The following is a 15,321-nucleotide window of genomic DNA, read 5'->3' on the forward strand; positions in this document are numbered from 1 at the left end:
CTGTCTATGTGAAAGCTGTTAGTTTGTGTGGGCTTGGGGGAGAAGGCACGAGGAGGATGAAGAGAGAAGACGTGGCTTGAGGAGACAGTTGCCGGATCCGCTGGGCCTGGGCTTGGGGCTGGAGCCCAGGGGTCGCTCAGCGAAAGGGAATCCGTGAGCGCCAACGTTTGTGCACTGGACATGATTATGAGATTATTGGCACCTTTTATTTGTTTTCCTTTTCTTTTGTTTCTCTACTAACCCCATACTTAAACATAAAAAAGTTGATACACTATTAAAATAAAAGGGGAGGAGAGTACTGTATAGCTTACATTATAATAAGGGACTACGTTATGTTTTAGTAACACATTGTTGCATGTACTATCAGGCACGTATGGATCTGTATGTGTGTGTGTCAAAGTTAAGACTCTATCAGTAAAGAACCATGAAACTTAGTTCCCGTCTCCAGCGTTTTTATTAATAAATTAGTTGTGTAAACAGGCCACATACACAGCAGGTGGGCACAGGGCCTACCAGGCTAGACCGAGGCGGAATGGGCGAGCCATGGGTCACTGGAGCTGACCACCTGTCACAGGAGCAGGTCAGAGGACAGAGTCGTCATCAAAAGCCCCTCCAGTCTCTGATAATTGGAGGGAATTGGTTAAGGTGAGAGGAAGAAGGTTTAGAGTGACTGACACAGTGGCCATTGCCTGAGGAGGCAGAGACAGTGACAAGCCCACGAATCTCCAAGGGAGGGGCAGCTACAGACCCAATGTGTGTAGACAGGATTGGCGTAGAGAGTGGTGGGTGCGTAGTACACCTGGTCCGAGGTGGTGGTAGAGGCAGACGCATTAGGGACAGTTAAAAGACTATTAGGTAGGCACATGGATGAAAGAAAAATGGAGAGCTCTGTGTTTTGCAGTAGGTAAGAAGCCAGTGAGCTGAGAGGCCTGTAGTGTATAACAACTTTTAACAGACAGTTGGACAGGTACACAAATTGGAAAAGGTGAAAAAGTTGTGTGTCAGACATGGTGAAATGGGTCTAGTTTGGAAGGGGTTTCCTGGCTGGCATGAATCAGATGGGCCGAAGGGCCAGTTTCCCTGCTGAGCAAACCTGACATTTTAGAATCAACCACTGCAGGTGAAATCGCTTGGTTGCGCTCCCATTGGCTGCACTGCTGACCAATGGGGGAGCAGGGAGCAGGGCAGCTGTGGGTTCAGGAAGTCATATGACACCCATTATCGCCAACCCCATGGACAGTGGCGGGGGGTGGGGGGGGGAGGTCGAGCCCCTTGATCTGTGTCTGAGAACCTGGAACAAGTGAGGTGATGACTCCCCTCTCCAGGGGATTGGCTCTAAGGCTCTGAACGCATCTGATTTCACATCCCAGTGGAACCGAACTTTACTCTGCGCAGTGGGACTCCTCAGGGACAGGGGCCCTCTCCTGTGCCAGCTCGCTCAGTAGCCTGTGAAGCTCCATCGAGATGGCAACCTGTAGAAGACAGAGAAAGTCCTGCATTTAAACAGCCGCTAAATCAGGTGGAGGAAAGAAGCTACAACTTTGCAAATCTCCGTCTCCAATTCAGTGGCAGGAGGGTCCTAAATGGAAGTGAAACTGATGGGGGAGGGGTGGCTGGACCTCACTGAAACCTACCAGATACTGAAAGGCCAGGGTACAGCAGACATGGAGAGGACGTCTCCCCCAATAGGAAAGTCTCAGATCGGAGGCCACAGCCTCAGAATGAAGGGAAGTCCCTTTAAAACTGAGGTGAGGAGGGATTTCTTTAGCCAGAGGGCAGTGAATCCGTGGAATTCGTTGCCATGAGCGGCCGTGGAGGTCAAGTGATTGAGGGGGTTAAGGGTTAAGGGTTACAACGAGAAGGCAAGAAAATGAGGTTGCAGCTCCTCTCTGTGTAAAAACTTGCCCCGCAAGTTTTCAACTTCCCACCCTCAACTTAAGTGCATGCTCTCTAGTATTAGAGATTCGTCCCTGGGAAACAGATACCGTCTGTCTGTTCTATCTATACCTCTCATAATCTTATAAACCTCTGTCAGGAGTTAGTCCCAATGAAGGGCCTCGACCTAAAACATCTTCTGTCTACTCCTCACCATGGATAACGCCTGGCTTGCCAAGTTCCTGAAGCATTCTGCGTGTTATTCTGGGATTAGCTAAATTAGTTCGGCACAGCATCGTGGGCTGAAGGCCCTGCTCCTGTTCTTTGTTCTAATTTTAGAATGGATTTTATAAATAATGTCATTTAGGAAGCATTTAATCCTCTATGTTATGTTTTGTAACAGGAAGACATGGGAGTCCTTAATGTTGGTCTAACTTCATGTTTACTTTAAGCAAGGTGCCCAACATGAGGCCCAAACCCTTGACCCTGGGATCGAGAGCCCCACACTCGACCTACTGAACTAGCCGGGCCCATTATTCTTGGCTACTGGGACCAGTGGTGTTGCCCCTGGGCTCCACTCAACCTCAGAAAGAATTCCTCCAGCCTCCGTGCCATCTAGCTCACCGGCCGCTTAATCGCGGATGATGTGAGGAACCGGATGGACTTTTGAAAACTTTGTGGCATCCATTTAAAGTGACACTTTATGATGACATTTTAGACTTGTCTCACTTTAGTAATCTCCCCTCAGTCCCACAGACTGCCCCCCAGGTTCTATCTCCCCCCCACCACCACCTTCACACTCTAGGAACAACCTACAGTGGCTGATTCACCTGCTGACGCACATATCATTGGAAACGCGCGGACACAGCGCCATAGCTCAGGATCGAAACCGGGATCTCGGGAGATGAGAGGTAGCAGCCCGACCCGCCACGCCACTGTGTCAGCCTGGTGAATGTGCCCAGGGTAGGTAACTGGACACAGTCATTTGCTGAGAGTTTTGTACCACTCATTACCGATGACTGTGTCACCACAGCACAGGAACAGGCTGTTCGGCCCAACTAGCTCATGGCTGCAGGACCGGACTGTTCCAGGGTGGGTACTCAGGATGTGCATGGCACAACTGGCTGGTGTGTTTACAGACATTTTTAATCTCTCCCTCCCCCATTGTAGAGTGCCTTCCTACTTCAAAACATCCACCATTGTTCCTGTTCCTAAAAAGACCAAGGTAACATGTCTGAACGACTGGTATCCTGTTGCACTCACCTCAATAATAAGCAAATGCTTTGAGAGGCTGGTCAAGGACTACATCTGCAGTTTGCTACCACCCACACTGGACCCCCTACAGTTCGCCTACTGACACAACCGATTGGCAGATGACACAATAGCCACAGCTCTACATACCGTCCTTACACATCTGGAGAAGAAGGATGCTTATGTGAGAATTCCCTCCAGGCTCGACAAGAAGCTCAGAGAGCTTGGCCTTGACCCTGCCTTGTGCAGCTAGATCCTGGACTTCCTGTCAGATTGCCGGCAGGTGGTAAGAGTGGGGTTCCTCACCTCTGCCCCTCTGACCCTCAACACAGGAGCCCCTCAGGGCTGTGTCCTAAGACCCCTCCTGTATACCCATGAACGTGTCACCACCCACAGCTCCAATCTGCTAATTAAATTTGCCAATGATATTACACTGATTGGCCTTATTTCAACCAATAATGAGGCAGCCTACAGGGAAGAAGTCATCACCTTGACACAGTGGTGTCAAGAAAACAACCTCTCCCTCAATGTCACAGAAACAAAGGAGCTGGTTGTGGATTACAGGAGGAATGGAGACAGGCTAACCCCTATTGACATCAATGGATCAGGGGTCGAGGGGTGAACAGCTGTGTGGTGAAAAAAGCACAACCGCGCCTCTTTCATCTCAGACGGTTGAAGAAGTTTGGCACGAGTCCCCAAATCCTAAGAACTTTCTACAGGGGCACAATTGAGAGCATCCTGACTGGCTGCATCACTGCCTGGTATGGGAACTGTACTTCCCTCAATCGCAGGACTCTGCAGAGAGTGGTGCGGATAACCCAGCGCATCTGTAGATGTGAACTTCCCACTATTCAGTACACTTACAGAGACAGGGGTGTAAAAAGAGCCTGAAGGATCATTGAGGACCTGAGTCACCACAACCACAAACTGTTCCAGTTGCTACCATCCGGGAAACAGTACCACAGCATTAAAGCCAGGACCAACAGACTCCGGGACAGCTTCTTCCACCAGGCCATCAGACTGATTAATTCACACTGATACAATTGTATTTCTACATTATATTGACTGTCCTGTTGTACATACTATTTATTACAAGTTACTATAAATTGCACATTGCACATTTAGATGGAGACATAGTGTAAAGATTTTTACTCCTCATGTATATGAAGGATGTAAGAAATAAAGTCAATTCAATTCATTTCAATTCCCATCTCAAACTGGTCCCATTTGCCTGTGCTTGGCCCATATCTCTCTAACCCCTTCCTATTGTTGTAGCTTTTCAATGGTTAATATACCTGTCCTAGCCACTTCTTCTGGCAGCTCACTCCATATATGAGCCACACTCCATGCGGAAAAGCTGCTTCCTGGGTCTGTTTTAAATCCTTCCCTTCTGGATTGTAATTCCCTTTCCCTGGTGAGTACATCTGCGAGCGTTCACCCTGCCCGACCCAATGATGAGATACGCAGGTGCTGGGTTAACCGCCTGCAGCTTTTGATAGACTATGGATCACGGTCTCTTTGGGGTTTTTGCCATCGCTTGCATAGTGGGGGTTGGGGGGGGGGTCAATGATTCCTCTGGCACAAGTGGGGGGAGGGGGAGGGTTGGTGCTTGTGCATGGGAGGGGGCGGGGAGAGGGAGGGGGGCTTTGGGGTTCTGATGTTCCTATCATTCAGTCTTTGGGGTTTCTTGCTTCGTGGATGTCTGTGAAGAGTAAGAGTTTCAGATTGTATACCGTATATGTTCTCTGATATTCGAGGATGTCTGTGAAGAGTAAGAGTTTCAGATTGTATACCGTATACGTTCTCTGATATTCCAGGATGTCTGTGATGAGTAAGAGTTTCAGACTGTATACCGTATACGTTCTCTGATATTCCAGGATGTCTGTGATGAGTAAGAGTTTCAGACTGTATACCGTATACATTCTCTGATATTCCAGGATGTCTGTGACGAGTAAGAGTTAGAGGTTGTATATTGTATACATTCTCTGATATTAAATGGAGCTATTGAACCATTTTGACTTTATACACCTCTGTAAAGTCACCACTCAGTTCCCCACCTTCTAACAACAAAGTCCCAGCCTGCCCAACCTCTCCCTATAACTCAGACCCTCAAGTCCTGGCGCCGTTTTTGTAAATCCGGTAGCATTGCTGTCAGCGCAATCACTTTACAGCGCCAGCAGACAATGACTGCGGTTTGATTCCCGCTGCCATCAGTAAAGGGCTTGTTTGTTCTCCCTGTCATGTGTGTTTCCTCCGGGTGCTCTGGTTTCCTCCCAAATTCCAAAGACATAGGGGTTATGGTGAGTGAGTTGTGGGCACGTTATGGTGTCCAGAAGCACGGCGACACTTGTGGGCTGTCAACAGCACATCCTTGGACTGTGTTGGTCGTTGACGCAAACGAAACACTTCCCGTGTGTTTTCATGTTTGGACGTACACGTGACAAATAACGCTAATCTTTATCTTCATCTTAAAACATTGCTGGATTGATTTGACAGAAATGATGTACTTCACTGTATGTTTTGATGTACTTTTGATAGATAAAACTAATCTTTCTCATTCAATTCTACTCCGCACTCTGGACAAGGAAGAACGTTCTGAGTAAACACTTCACTGAGCCAACACCGAATCCGGGGCAGCGGCAGATCTGGTCTCCTACCTGGTACGGGACTGGCTCCACAAGGCATTTGTGCTGGGCGGGGAGCTTGCTCAGTGAGTCCTGGGCATAGCTCCTGATCTCCGTCATGCTGGGTGCATCCCTGGACATCTGAAACCAAAAGGGATGCAGAGTTAGAACGGGAGGTGTTGGTTCCATCCTGCCTTCTAAGACCATAAGAGCAGAATTAGGCCATTCGGCCCATCGAGTCTGCTCTGCCATTCCATCCTGGCTGATTTATTATCCCTCTCAACCCCATTCTCCTGCCTTCTCCCCGTAACGGAGATGAGGCTGAGTACAGGGCTACGGTAGGAAACTTTGTCACATGGTGTGAGCAGAATTATCTGCAGCTTAATGTGAAAAAGACTAAGGAGCTGGTGGTAGACCTGAAGAGAGCTAAGGTACCGGTGACCCCTGTTTCCATCCAGGGGGTCAGTGTGGACATGGTGGAGGATTACAAATACCCAGGGATACGAATTGACAATAAACTGGACTGGTCAAAGAACACTGAGGCTGTCTACAAGAAGGGTCAGAGCCGTCTCTATTTCCTGAGGAGACTGAGGTCCTTTAACATCTGCCGGATGATGCTGAGGATGTTCTACGAGTCTGTGGTGGCCAGTGCTATCATGTTTGCTGTTGTGTGCTGGGGCAGCAGGCTGAGGGTAGCAGACACCAACAGAATCAACAAACTCATTCGTAAGGCCAGTGATGTTGTGGGGATGGAACTGGATTCTCTCACGGTGGTGTCTGAAAAGAGGATGCTGTCCAAGTTGCATGCCATCTTGGACAATGTCTCCCATCCACTACATAATGTACTGGGTGGGCACAGGAGTACATTCAGCTAGAGATTCATTCCACCGAGATGCAGCACAGAGCGTCATAGGAAGTCATTCCTGCCTGTGGCCATCAAACTTTACAACTCCTCCCTTGGATGGTCAGACACCCTGAGCCAATAGGCTGGTCCTGGACTTATTTCTTGGCATAATTTACATATTACTATTTAACTATTTATGGTTTTATTACTATTTATTATTTATGGTGCAACTGTAACGAAAACCAGTTTCCCCCCCGGATCAATAAAGTATGACTATGACTATGACTACTATGACTAACCTTTGATGCCTTGACTATCAAGAACCTGTCAACTTCCACTTTAAAAACACCCAGTGACTCGGCCTCCACAGCCAACTGTGACAACGAATTCCGCAGATTCATCACCTTCTGACTAAAGAAATGCCTCCTCATATCTGTTCTAGATGTACATCCCTCTATTCTGAGGCTGTGTCCTCTGGTCCTAGACTCTGCTCTACTCCCACGTTTCCTGCAACTGAGAGGTGTCCAGCAGAATGGGCCCTTTGGCCCACTCTGTCCATGCTAGCCCATCCACACTAATCCCATTTAATCATCACAGCTCCAGAGATACGACATGGTAACAGGGCCACCTGGTCCAATGAGCCCTACTCCTCAGTTACACTCACGTAACCAATTAACCAATGAGCACCTACTGCTAGTTACGCCTGAGTAACCAATTAACCAATGAGCACTACCACTCAGTTACACCCGCGTAACCAATTAACCCACTAACCCGCATGACTTTGGAATGCGGGAGGAAACCAGATCACCTGGAGGAAACCCACGCGGTCACAGGGGGAACGTACAGACGGCGACGGGAATTGTACCCGGATCGCTGGAGATGTCGTTCATTATGGGCCGTGTCGTATGACGTGGGTGATCATGGTCTTTGACCATGATTGCTCTTGGCCAATTTTTCTAAGCAAAGTTTGCTATTGCCTTTTCCTGGGTGAGCCCAACCATTATCAATACTCTTCAGAGATTGTCCGCCTGGCGTCAGTGGCTGCAGAACCGGGACTTGTGATCTGCACCGGCTGCTCATACGACCATCCACCACCTGCTCCCACGGCTTCACGTCACCCTGATCACGGCGTTAAGCAGATACTACACCTAGCCCAAGGGTGACCTGCAGGCTAACGAAGGGAAGGTTCACCTTACACCTCCTTAGGTAGAGACGTATCTCCACCCCACCAGATGTAATAGTGACATGGTCAGATCAGCCATCATCTTACTGAATGGCGGGGCAGGCTCGAAGGGCCAGATGGCCGACTCCTGCTCCTGATTCTTATGTTCTTAAGTTAACCTCTACACTCCTGTGGCAATGTGCCATGAAATTTGTTGTTCTGTCGCAGCAAGACAAGAAAATTACTGTAAGTAATAAACATAAGAATAACAACTGCAAAAGAGGAATAGTGAGGTAGTGATCATGAACTCTTCAGGAATGTGGTGGCGGTGGGAAAAAACAGTTCTTGAAACACTGAGTTCTCGAAATGTCGATTGTACCTCTTCCTAGAGATGCTGCCTGGCCTTCTGCGTTCACCAGCAGCTTTGATGTGTGTAGCCTGAAACACTGAGTGTGGGTCTCCTCTCCAACAGTAAGAATGAGAAGAGGGCATGCCCCAGATGGTGAGGGTCCTTCGCGATGGACATCACATTCTTGAGGAATCGCCTTTTGAAGATGCCTTTGATGGAGCTGGCTGAGTTTACAAGCTTCTGTAACCTCTTTCGATCCTGTGCATTGGAGCCTCCATACCAGGCATCTACTACACCTGGTCCAGAGCTTTAGGTGTCTTGGAGATGGAACCCTTCAACATTCTGCAAGTCTCTGCCTCATCAGGCAGTGTGTTCCAGATTGTAACCTCCCTCTGGGGGAGAAATTCATCCTCAGATCCCACGTGAGGACCTGTGTGTGCCATCTGGGTTTGGACACAATGGGAAGTGTTTGATTACTGCCACACTGGCCCTGCAGACCAGTCACATCAAGGTGGCACAGGGGGAAACAATCACAGAATGCAGAATAGAGCGTTACAGTTGCAGAGACAGTGTAGTGCAGGCACACAATAAGGTGCAAGGCCGTGACGAGATAGACAGTGAGATCAAGAGCTCATCTTTTTGTACCAGGGAACTGTTTGATTGTCTTATAACAGCAGGTTAGAAGCTGTCCTTCAGCCTGGTGCTACGAGATTTCAGGCTTTTGTATCTCCCGCCCAGTGGCAGAGGGGAGAAGAGAGAATGTCTGGGGTGGGAGGGGTCTGTCATTACGTTGGCTGTGTTACTGAGGCAGCGAGAAGTACAGACAGAGACCAGGGAGGGGAGGCTGGGGCCCCGTGACGTGCTGAACTCTGTCCACAACTCTCTGCAGTTTCTGGTGGTCCCAGGCAGAGCAGTTTCTGTACCGAGCTGGGAAGCATCTAGACAGGATTTTTTTATTATGGTGAATCAATAAAAATTGGTGAGGGTTAAAGAGGATGTTCTGAATTCCGTTAGACTCATGGGGAAGTAGAGCTGGCTGTGGATTCTATGTGGTTGGACCAGGAGAGGCAAGTGGTGATATTCACTCCTTGGAATCTACCTCATTATGACCTTGTACCTTATTGTCTGTCTGCACTTTCTCTGTAACAGTAACACTCTACTCTGCATTGTTACTGTTTTCCCTTACGCTACCTCAATGCAGTGATGGAATTATCTGTAAGAATCAAAGTGCAGAGTATGTGTACAATGTTGAGACTCATTTCCCTACAGGCAGCCACAGAACAAAGAAACTCAACAGAGTTCAATTTTTAAAAAAAGACTTGTCAAACACCCAATGTGCAGGGGAGAATAAACAAATCGTGCAAACAATGAAAATAAGCAAATAGGAATCAGAATTGAATTTCACCAAAGTAAGTCCACAGCCACAAAACCAGTCATCACTACATGCTAACGCTCAAATCGAGCAAACCTGGGGTTGATCCTCGCTCAGAGACCCTGGTCCTGTTGCTTGATACACTCTCAGGCCTGGACCCTGCCACCTTTCCAGTTCGGCCCAGCAGTTAAATCGAGCAAACCTCGGGTCTTACCTCAGAACGGCATGGAAAACAAGCTTTTATTTAAAACTGAAGCTCGGTACAGGTGACAGTAATATACAAATTTACCGACGTTATTTAGGGACGGCAAGCAGCCTTGTGTCCTCAACAGCAGTGTGAAGGTTTTCACTGTTGAAGGAGGTTGGGCAGGTTGTTCTCCCCCGAACATGGAGGACTAGGTACGACCAGCAAACTGAAGAATGTCGCAGGGTAGAGAGGGTGAAAAGCTGGTCTGTTTCCCCTGGAGCAGGGGGGATTAGGTGGCGATATCATTGTGATTATTAGCTATACTATCAGGTGTACTGAGGCACAGTGAAAAGCTTTTTCAATATTCGTATAACAGCATGATAGAAGCTGTGCTTGATCCTGGTGGTATGAGCTTTCAGCTTTTGTATCTCCTGCCCAAGGGAGGAGGGGAGAAGAGAGAATGTCTAGTGACGGGCTGATGTTCACATTCCACTCAGACAGATCATGAATGTAAGGAACGACAAGCCAATGATTGAGTACAAATGCAGACAGAGCAAAGACTAATTGTACCACAGAAGCAAAATTCAAAAGGGTGAAGAATGCAGGACTGAAGGTGCTGTATTTAAATGTGCACAGCATTTGGAATAAGGTGGACGAACTCGTGGCGCAGTTAGAGATCGGTCGGTATGATGTTGTGGGTATCACTGAGTCGTGGCTGAAAGAAGGCCATAGTTGGGAGCTTAACATCATAGGATAGACTTTGTATCAAAAAGACAGGCAGGAAGACATAGGCGGTGATGTGGCTCTGTCGGTAAGAGATGGAATTACATCCTTAGAACAAAGTGACAGGGTCAGAGAATGTTAAAGCTTTGTGGGTAAAGCTAAGAAACTGCAAGGGTAAAAAACCATTATGGGAATCATATATAGGCCTCCAAATAGTGGCCAAGATGTGGGGTTGAGACTGCAAAGGGAGCTGGAAAGAGCATGTAATAAGAGTAATGACACAATTGAAATGGGGGACTTCAATATGCAAGGGGACTGGGAAAAAAACAGTTTGGTGTTCAATCGCAAGAGAGGGAATTTGTTGAATGCCCACGAGAAGGCTTTTTAGAGCAGCTTGTGCTCATGCCTACTTTGCCTCAGTCTTCACCGTGGAAGACACTAGCAGTGTGCTGGAGGTCTGTGAGTGTCAGGGAGCAGGAGTGAGTGCCATTGCTATTACAAAGGAGAAAGTGCTGGGCAAACTCAAAGTTCTTAAGGTGGATAAGTCACCTGGATCAGATGGACTACATCCCAGAGTCCTGAGAGAGGTTGCTGAAGAGATAACAGACGCATTGGTCAAGATCTTTCAAGAATCACTTGATTCTGGCATGGTCCCTGAGGACTGGAAGATTGCAAATGTCACTCCACTCTTTAAGAAGGGAAGAAGACAAAAGAAAGGAAATTATAGGCCAGTTAGCCTAACCTCAATGGATGGGAAAGTGTTGGGGTCGATTATTAAGGATGAGGTTTCGAGGTACTTGGGGACTAATGATAAAATAAGTCAAAGTCAGCATGGTTTCTGTAAAGGGAAATCTTGCCTGACAAATCTGTTAGAGTTCTTTGAGGAAGTGGACAAAGGAGAGGCGGTGGATGTTATTTACTTGGATTTTCAGAAGGCGTTTGATTACGGTGCCACACATGAGGCTGCTTAACAAGATAAAATCCTGTGGTGTTACAGGAAAGTTACTGGCATGGATAGCGGAATAGCTGACAGGCACCAATGACTAGTGGTGTTCTTCAGGGGTCAGTATTGGGACCACTGCTTTTCACAATGTTAGTCAATGATTTGGATAATGGAATTGATAGCTTTGTGGCAAAGTTTGCAGATGATGCTGTTATATACCCCTAGGGTTCATTTTTTCTCTGGACTGTCACTTTAAAACAGAGAGAATGAGACTGACTTTTGGGACACTGTTGGATTTCTGCTGACTGCAAAATTGCTTGGTTACTATGGTGAGAGAGGTGGAGTTGTTTGATGGACAATGAATATTTATGGTTTTTCGCAGTTTGTTTTGAATAAGCAAGGTCAGATGATCCTCTTACAGACACACATACAGAGACACAGTTCAGAGTTGAGATGGTTTCGATCAAGGAAAGACACCAGTGAGTGGGGTCGCTGGTTTAAACTTTCAGTAGCCCAAAAGGGGCGAGTTGAGATCGATCCAGAGTATTGATAAACGACTCTCACAAAATACTGCAACTAGAAGAAGTTTGCAGAGAAAGAGGAGGGGAGAGAAAGGTTTGAAACAGAAGAAACCTAGTGATAAAGAGATCACTGTTTGGACTCTCTCCAAGTAGCCCGTAAGGGTGAGTTTGATTCCATTCGGATACGAAAGTGTGATTGTCATGTAGTTAACCCACAGGAGTGGGTTCTCTGGTGAGGGGAAAACCTTTGTGAATACCACCTGTGTGTTACCCTTTGTCTGGGTGTGGTAGTTCACTGAGAAAGGCACCCCTGTGGCAAATCACTGTTGGAGTTATTTCGTATGTCGTGGAACTGGATAAGTGGTTATCACGTTGTGTGTTTGGGGTAACCGTGTGGAATCTACCGGTGTGTCTACCCTTGCCTGGATGGTGGTTCCCTTGAAGATGGTCCCCTTGGTGATAAGCTACTGTTGGTGATAGTTTGTGTGTGGAGTGGAACAACTTCAGAGATAAAACCTACTGCTTTTGTTATTTTGTATTGCTTTCGTGGAATCTGTGGAATCTCGACTTAATTGCCTTCTCACAACATTCGCCTTTGGATTCCAAATATCTCACATTAATTAACCCGAGGATTGAACTGAACTTTCTTATATACCATCGTAGGACTGTAACTCTTGCCATCTTGAGCTTGAATAAGTTTGGGAACTTTATCTCTACACCTATATATGCATAACACTGCTAACTTTTCATCACCTGGTTAAGTTACTATATTTAGTAGTTATAATAAAGGTAGTGGATTTTAACATCAAAAACAGACTCCAGGTGTGTTCCATTGCTGCTGATACTTTTACAGTGTTGCGTGTACGTAACAGATACGAAGATCGGTGGAGGGGTAGGTAGTGCTGAGGAAGCAATGCGATGGCAGCAGGACTTAGACAAAATGGAAGAATGGGCTAAAAAGTGGCAGATGGAATACAGTGTTTGAAATGTATGATAATGCATTTTGGTCAAAGGAACAATGGTGCAGACTATTATCTAAATGGGGAGAAGGTTCAAACATCAGAAATGCAGAGGGTCTAAGGAGTCCTCGTGCAGGACTCCCAGAAGGTTAATTCACGGGTCGAGTCTGTGGTAAAGAAGGCAAATGTAAAGTTGGCATTTATTTCAAGGGGAATAGAATATAAAAGCAAGGAGATAATGCTGAGCCTTTATAAAACACTAGTCAGGCCACACTTGGAGTATTGTCAACAGTTTTGAGCCGCATATCTCAGAAGGGATGTGTTGTCACTGGAGAGAGTCCAGAGGAAGTTCATGAAGATGATTCTGGAATGAAGGGGTTAACACGGGGAGCATTTGGCAGCTTTGGGCCTGTACTCACTGGAATTTAGAAGAATGCAGGGAGAGCTCATTGAAACCTACCAAATGTTGAAAGGACCAGATAAGGTGGATGTGGAGAGGATGTTTCCTCTGGTAGGGCTGTGCAGAACTAGGGGGTGACCTTTTAGAACAGAAGTAAGGAGGAATATTTTAGCAAAAGACGGGTGAATCTGTGGAATGCTCTGCCACAGACTGCGGTGGAGGCCAAGTCCGTCGGTATATTTAAAGCCCAAGTTGGTAGATTCCTGATCGGTTGGGACATCAAGGGATATGGTGAGAGGGCAGGTGTATGGAGTTGAATGGGATCTGGGATCAGCCATGACAGAAGAGCAGAGCAGACTCGATGGGCTGAATGGCCTAATTCTGCTCCCTTGTCCATGGTTTTATGGTCACACTGAGGCAGATTGGGAGATCAATGGTTCATCGTAACTGAAAGAGAGATCCATTCAAGAGACTGGTAGGAACGGGGTAGAAGCTGTCCTTGCGTCTGGTTGTGCCTATTTTCAGCTTTTTCTATCTTCCATCTGAGGAGAGGGTCTTCGTTTAAGCTGGCTGCTTTCTGAAGGCTAGATTGAGGGATCAAGGTTGAGATTATGAGGGGTAAAGATAGGGTAGCTGCAGGAATCTTTCCCCCAAATCAGGGATTGATAAAACTAGAGGGCATAGATTTAGAGTCAAGGGGAACAGATGTCCGATTAGAATAAGCACAAGAGTTTTTGGAAATCCAGAGAACACACACAAAATGCCGGAACTCAGCAGGTCAGGCAGCATCTACGGAGTGGAGTAGCAGTCGACGATCTGGGCCCAGACCCTTTATCCGGTCTGGAAAGGGAGAGGAAGAAGCCACAATAAGAAGGTTTGGGGTGGGGGGTGGAGAGAAAGGCGGCTGAGTGGAGGAGGGGGATGAAGTGAGAAGGTGGAAAAGATATTAGGCTTTAGAATTGTTACTTTCCCTGTAGTTCAACTTTCCTATGCTTGCTTATAATTTGTAATGTGTAATTGTTCGGTGAATTTTCCAGTAATGGTCGTGTAGCCGATTCTGTATCTTTCTAGAAGCTTCTTGCTTTCTCGGTAGCTGTACAAACCGCTCGCCTGCCACAATGCTGGGGTGCCGTCACTCACCTGCCCGCGCTCGTAGTAAACGTGGTGAAGGAGCTCCACTCTGGTTGCTGTCACTGGGACAGCCCCTCCTCCGGGACGCAGGACGTGACACCAAACCTCCTCACCAGCCTCGGGCACCGGCTCACTGGCCAGCATCAACAGGTCGAGAAAGGGGCTTCCTGAGGGCGAGTTAGTGAGAGGGAGAACTCTCATTAACTTTTATTCGATTAGGGTGTACGATTGTTATTTGTTATTGCAGTTTAACTTTCTTACGAACATAGACCAGTACAGGACAGGAATGGGCCCTTCAGTGCACGATGTTGTGCTGAACCAACTGGCCAATCAAACTAACCCCTTCTGCCTACACAATGTCCACATCCTCCATCTCCCTCACATTCATGTGCCTTTCTAAACGTCTCTTAAAAGTCCCTCAAGTATCTGTCTCTGCCACCACCCCTGGCAGCTCATTCCACCACTCTCTGTGTAAACAGAACTTGCCTCTCACATCTCCTTTGAAATTACCCCCTCTCGCCTTCAATGCGTGCCCTCTGGTATTAGATATTTCAACCCTGGGAAACAGATACTGTCTGTCTACTCTATCTATGTCTCCGATAATCTTATAAACCTCTATCCGATCCCCCCTCAGCCTTCGCCGCTCCACAGAAAACAAGCCAACCTCTTGTTACAGCACATGCCCTCTAATCCGGACAGCATCCTGATAAACCTCTTCTGGATCCTCTCCAAAGCCTCGACATCCTTCCTACAATGAGATGACCAGAACTGTCTGCAACACTGCAGATGCAGCCTAACTAGAGTTTTATAAAGTTGCAAAGTAACTTCCTGAGTTTTGAACTCAATGTCTCGACTGATAAAGGCAAGCCTTTTTAACCAAGGGACACCCAGTGCTTGGTTATATTTTTATATAATCACCCCTATGTGTAATTGTTCACTGAATTTTCCAATAATTGTAGCATAGCTGGTTTTGTATTTTT

The 15,321-nt window shown here is 47.1% G+C and overlaps 1 protein-coding gene across 2 annotated transcripts in view; it reads right to left on the bottom strand.

The window, feature by feature from the left end:
* Positions 1-441: 441 nt before the first annotated feature.
* Positions 442-15,321, bottom strand: part of naprt (nicotinate phosphoribosyltransferase) — a 47,563-nt gene continuing 32,683 nt past the window's right edge. Inside the window, exons 11-13 of one of the 2 annotated variants that reach the window (XM_072254214.1) lie at positions 14,351-14,508; positions 5,784-5,891; positions 442-1,472 (exon numbers count right to left, since the gene is read on the bottom strand). In XM_072254214.1, coding sequence (XP_072110315.1) covers positions 1,383-1,472; positions 5,784-5,891; positions 14,351-14,508 — 356 coding nt within the window. In that variant the 3' untranslated portion in view covers positions 442-1,382. The remainder of the gene's footprint in view (positions 1,473-5,783; positions 5,892-14,350; positions 14,509-15,321) is intronic. The other variant, XM_072254216.1, reaches the window with a different exon arrangement.

The sequence above is a fragment of the Mobula birostris genome, chromosome 3, assembly GCF_030028105.1.
Source record: "Mobula birostris isolate sMobBir1 chromosome 3, sMobBir1.hap1, whole genome shotgun sequence".
NCBI lineage: Eukaryota > Metazoa > Chordata > Chondrichthyes > Myliobatiformes > Myliobatidae > Mobula > Mobula birostris.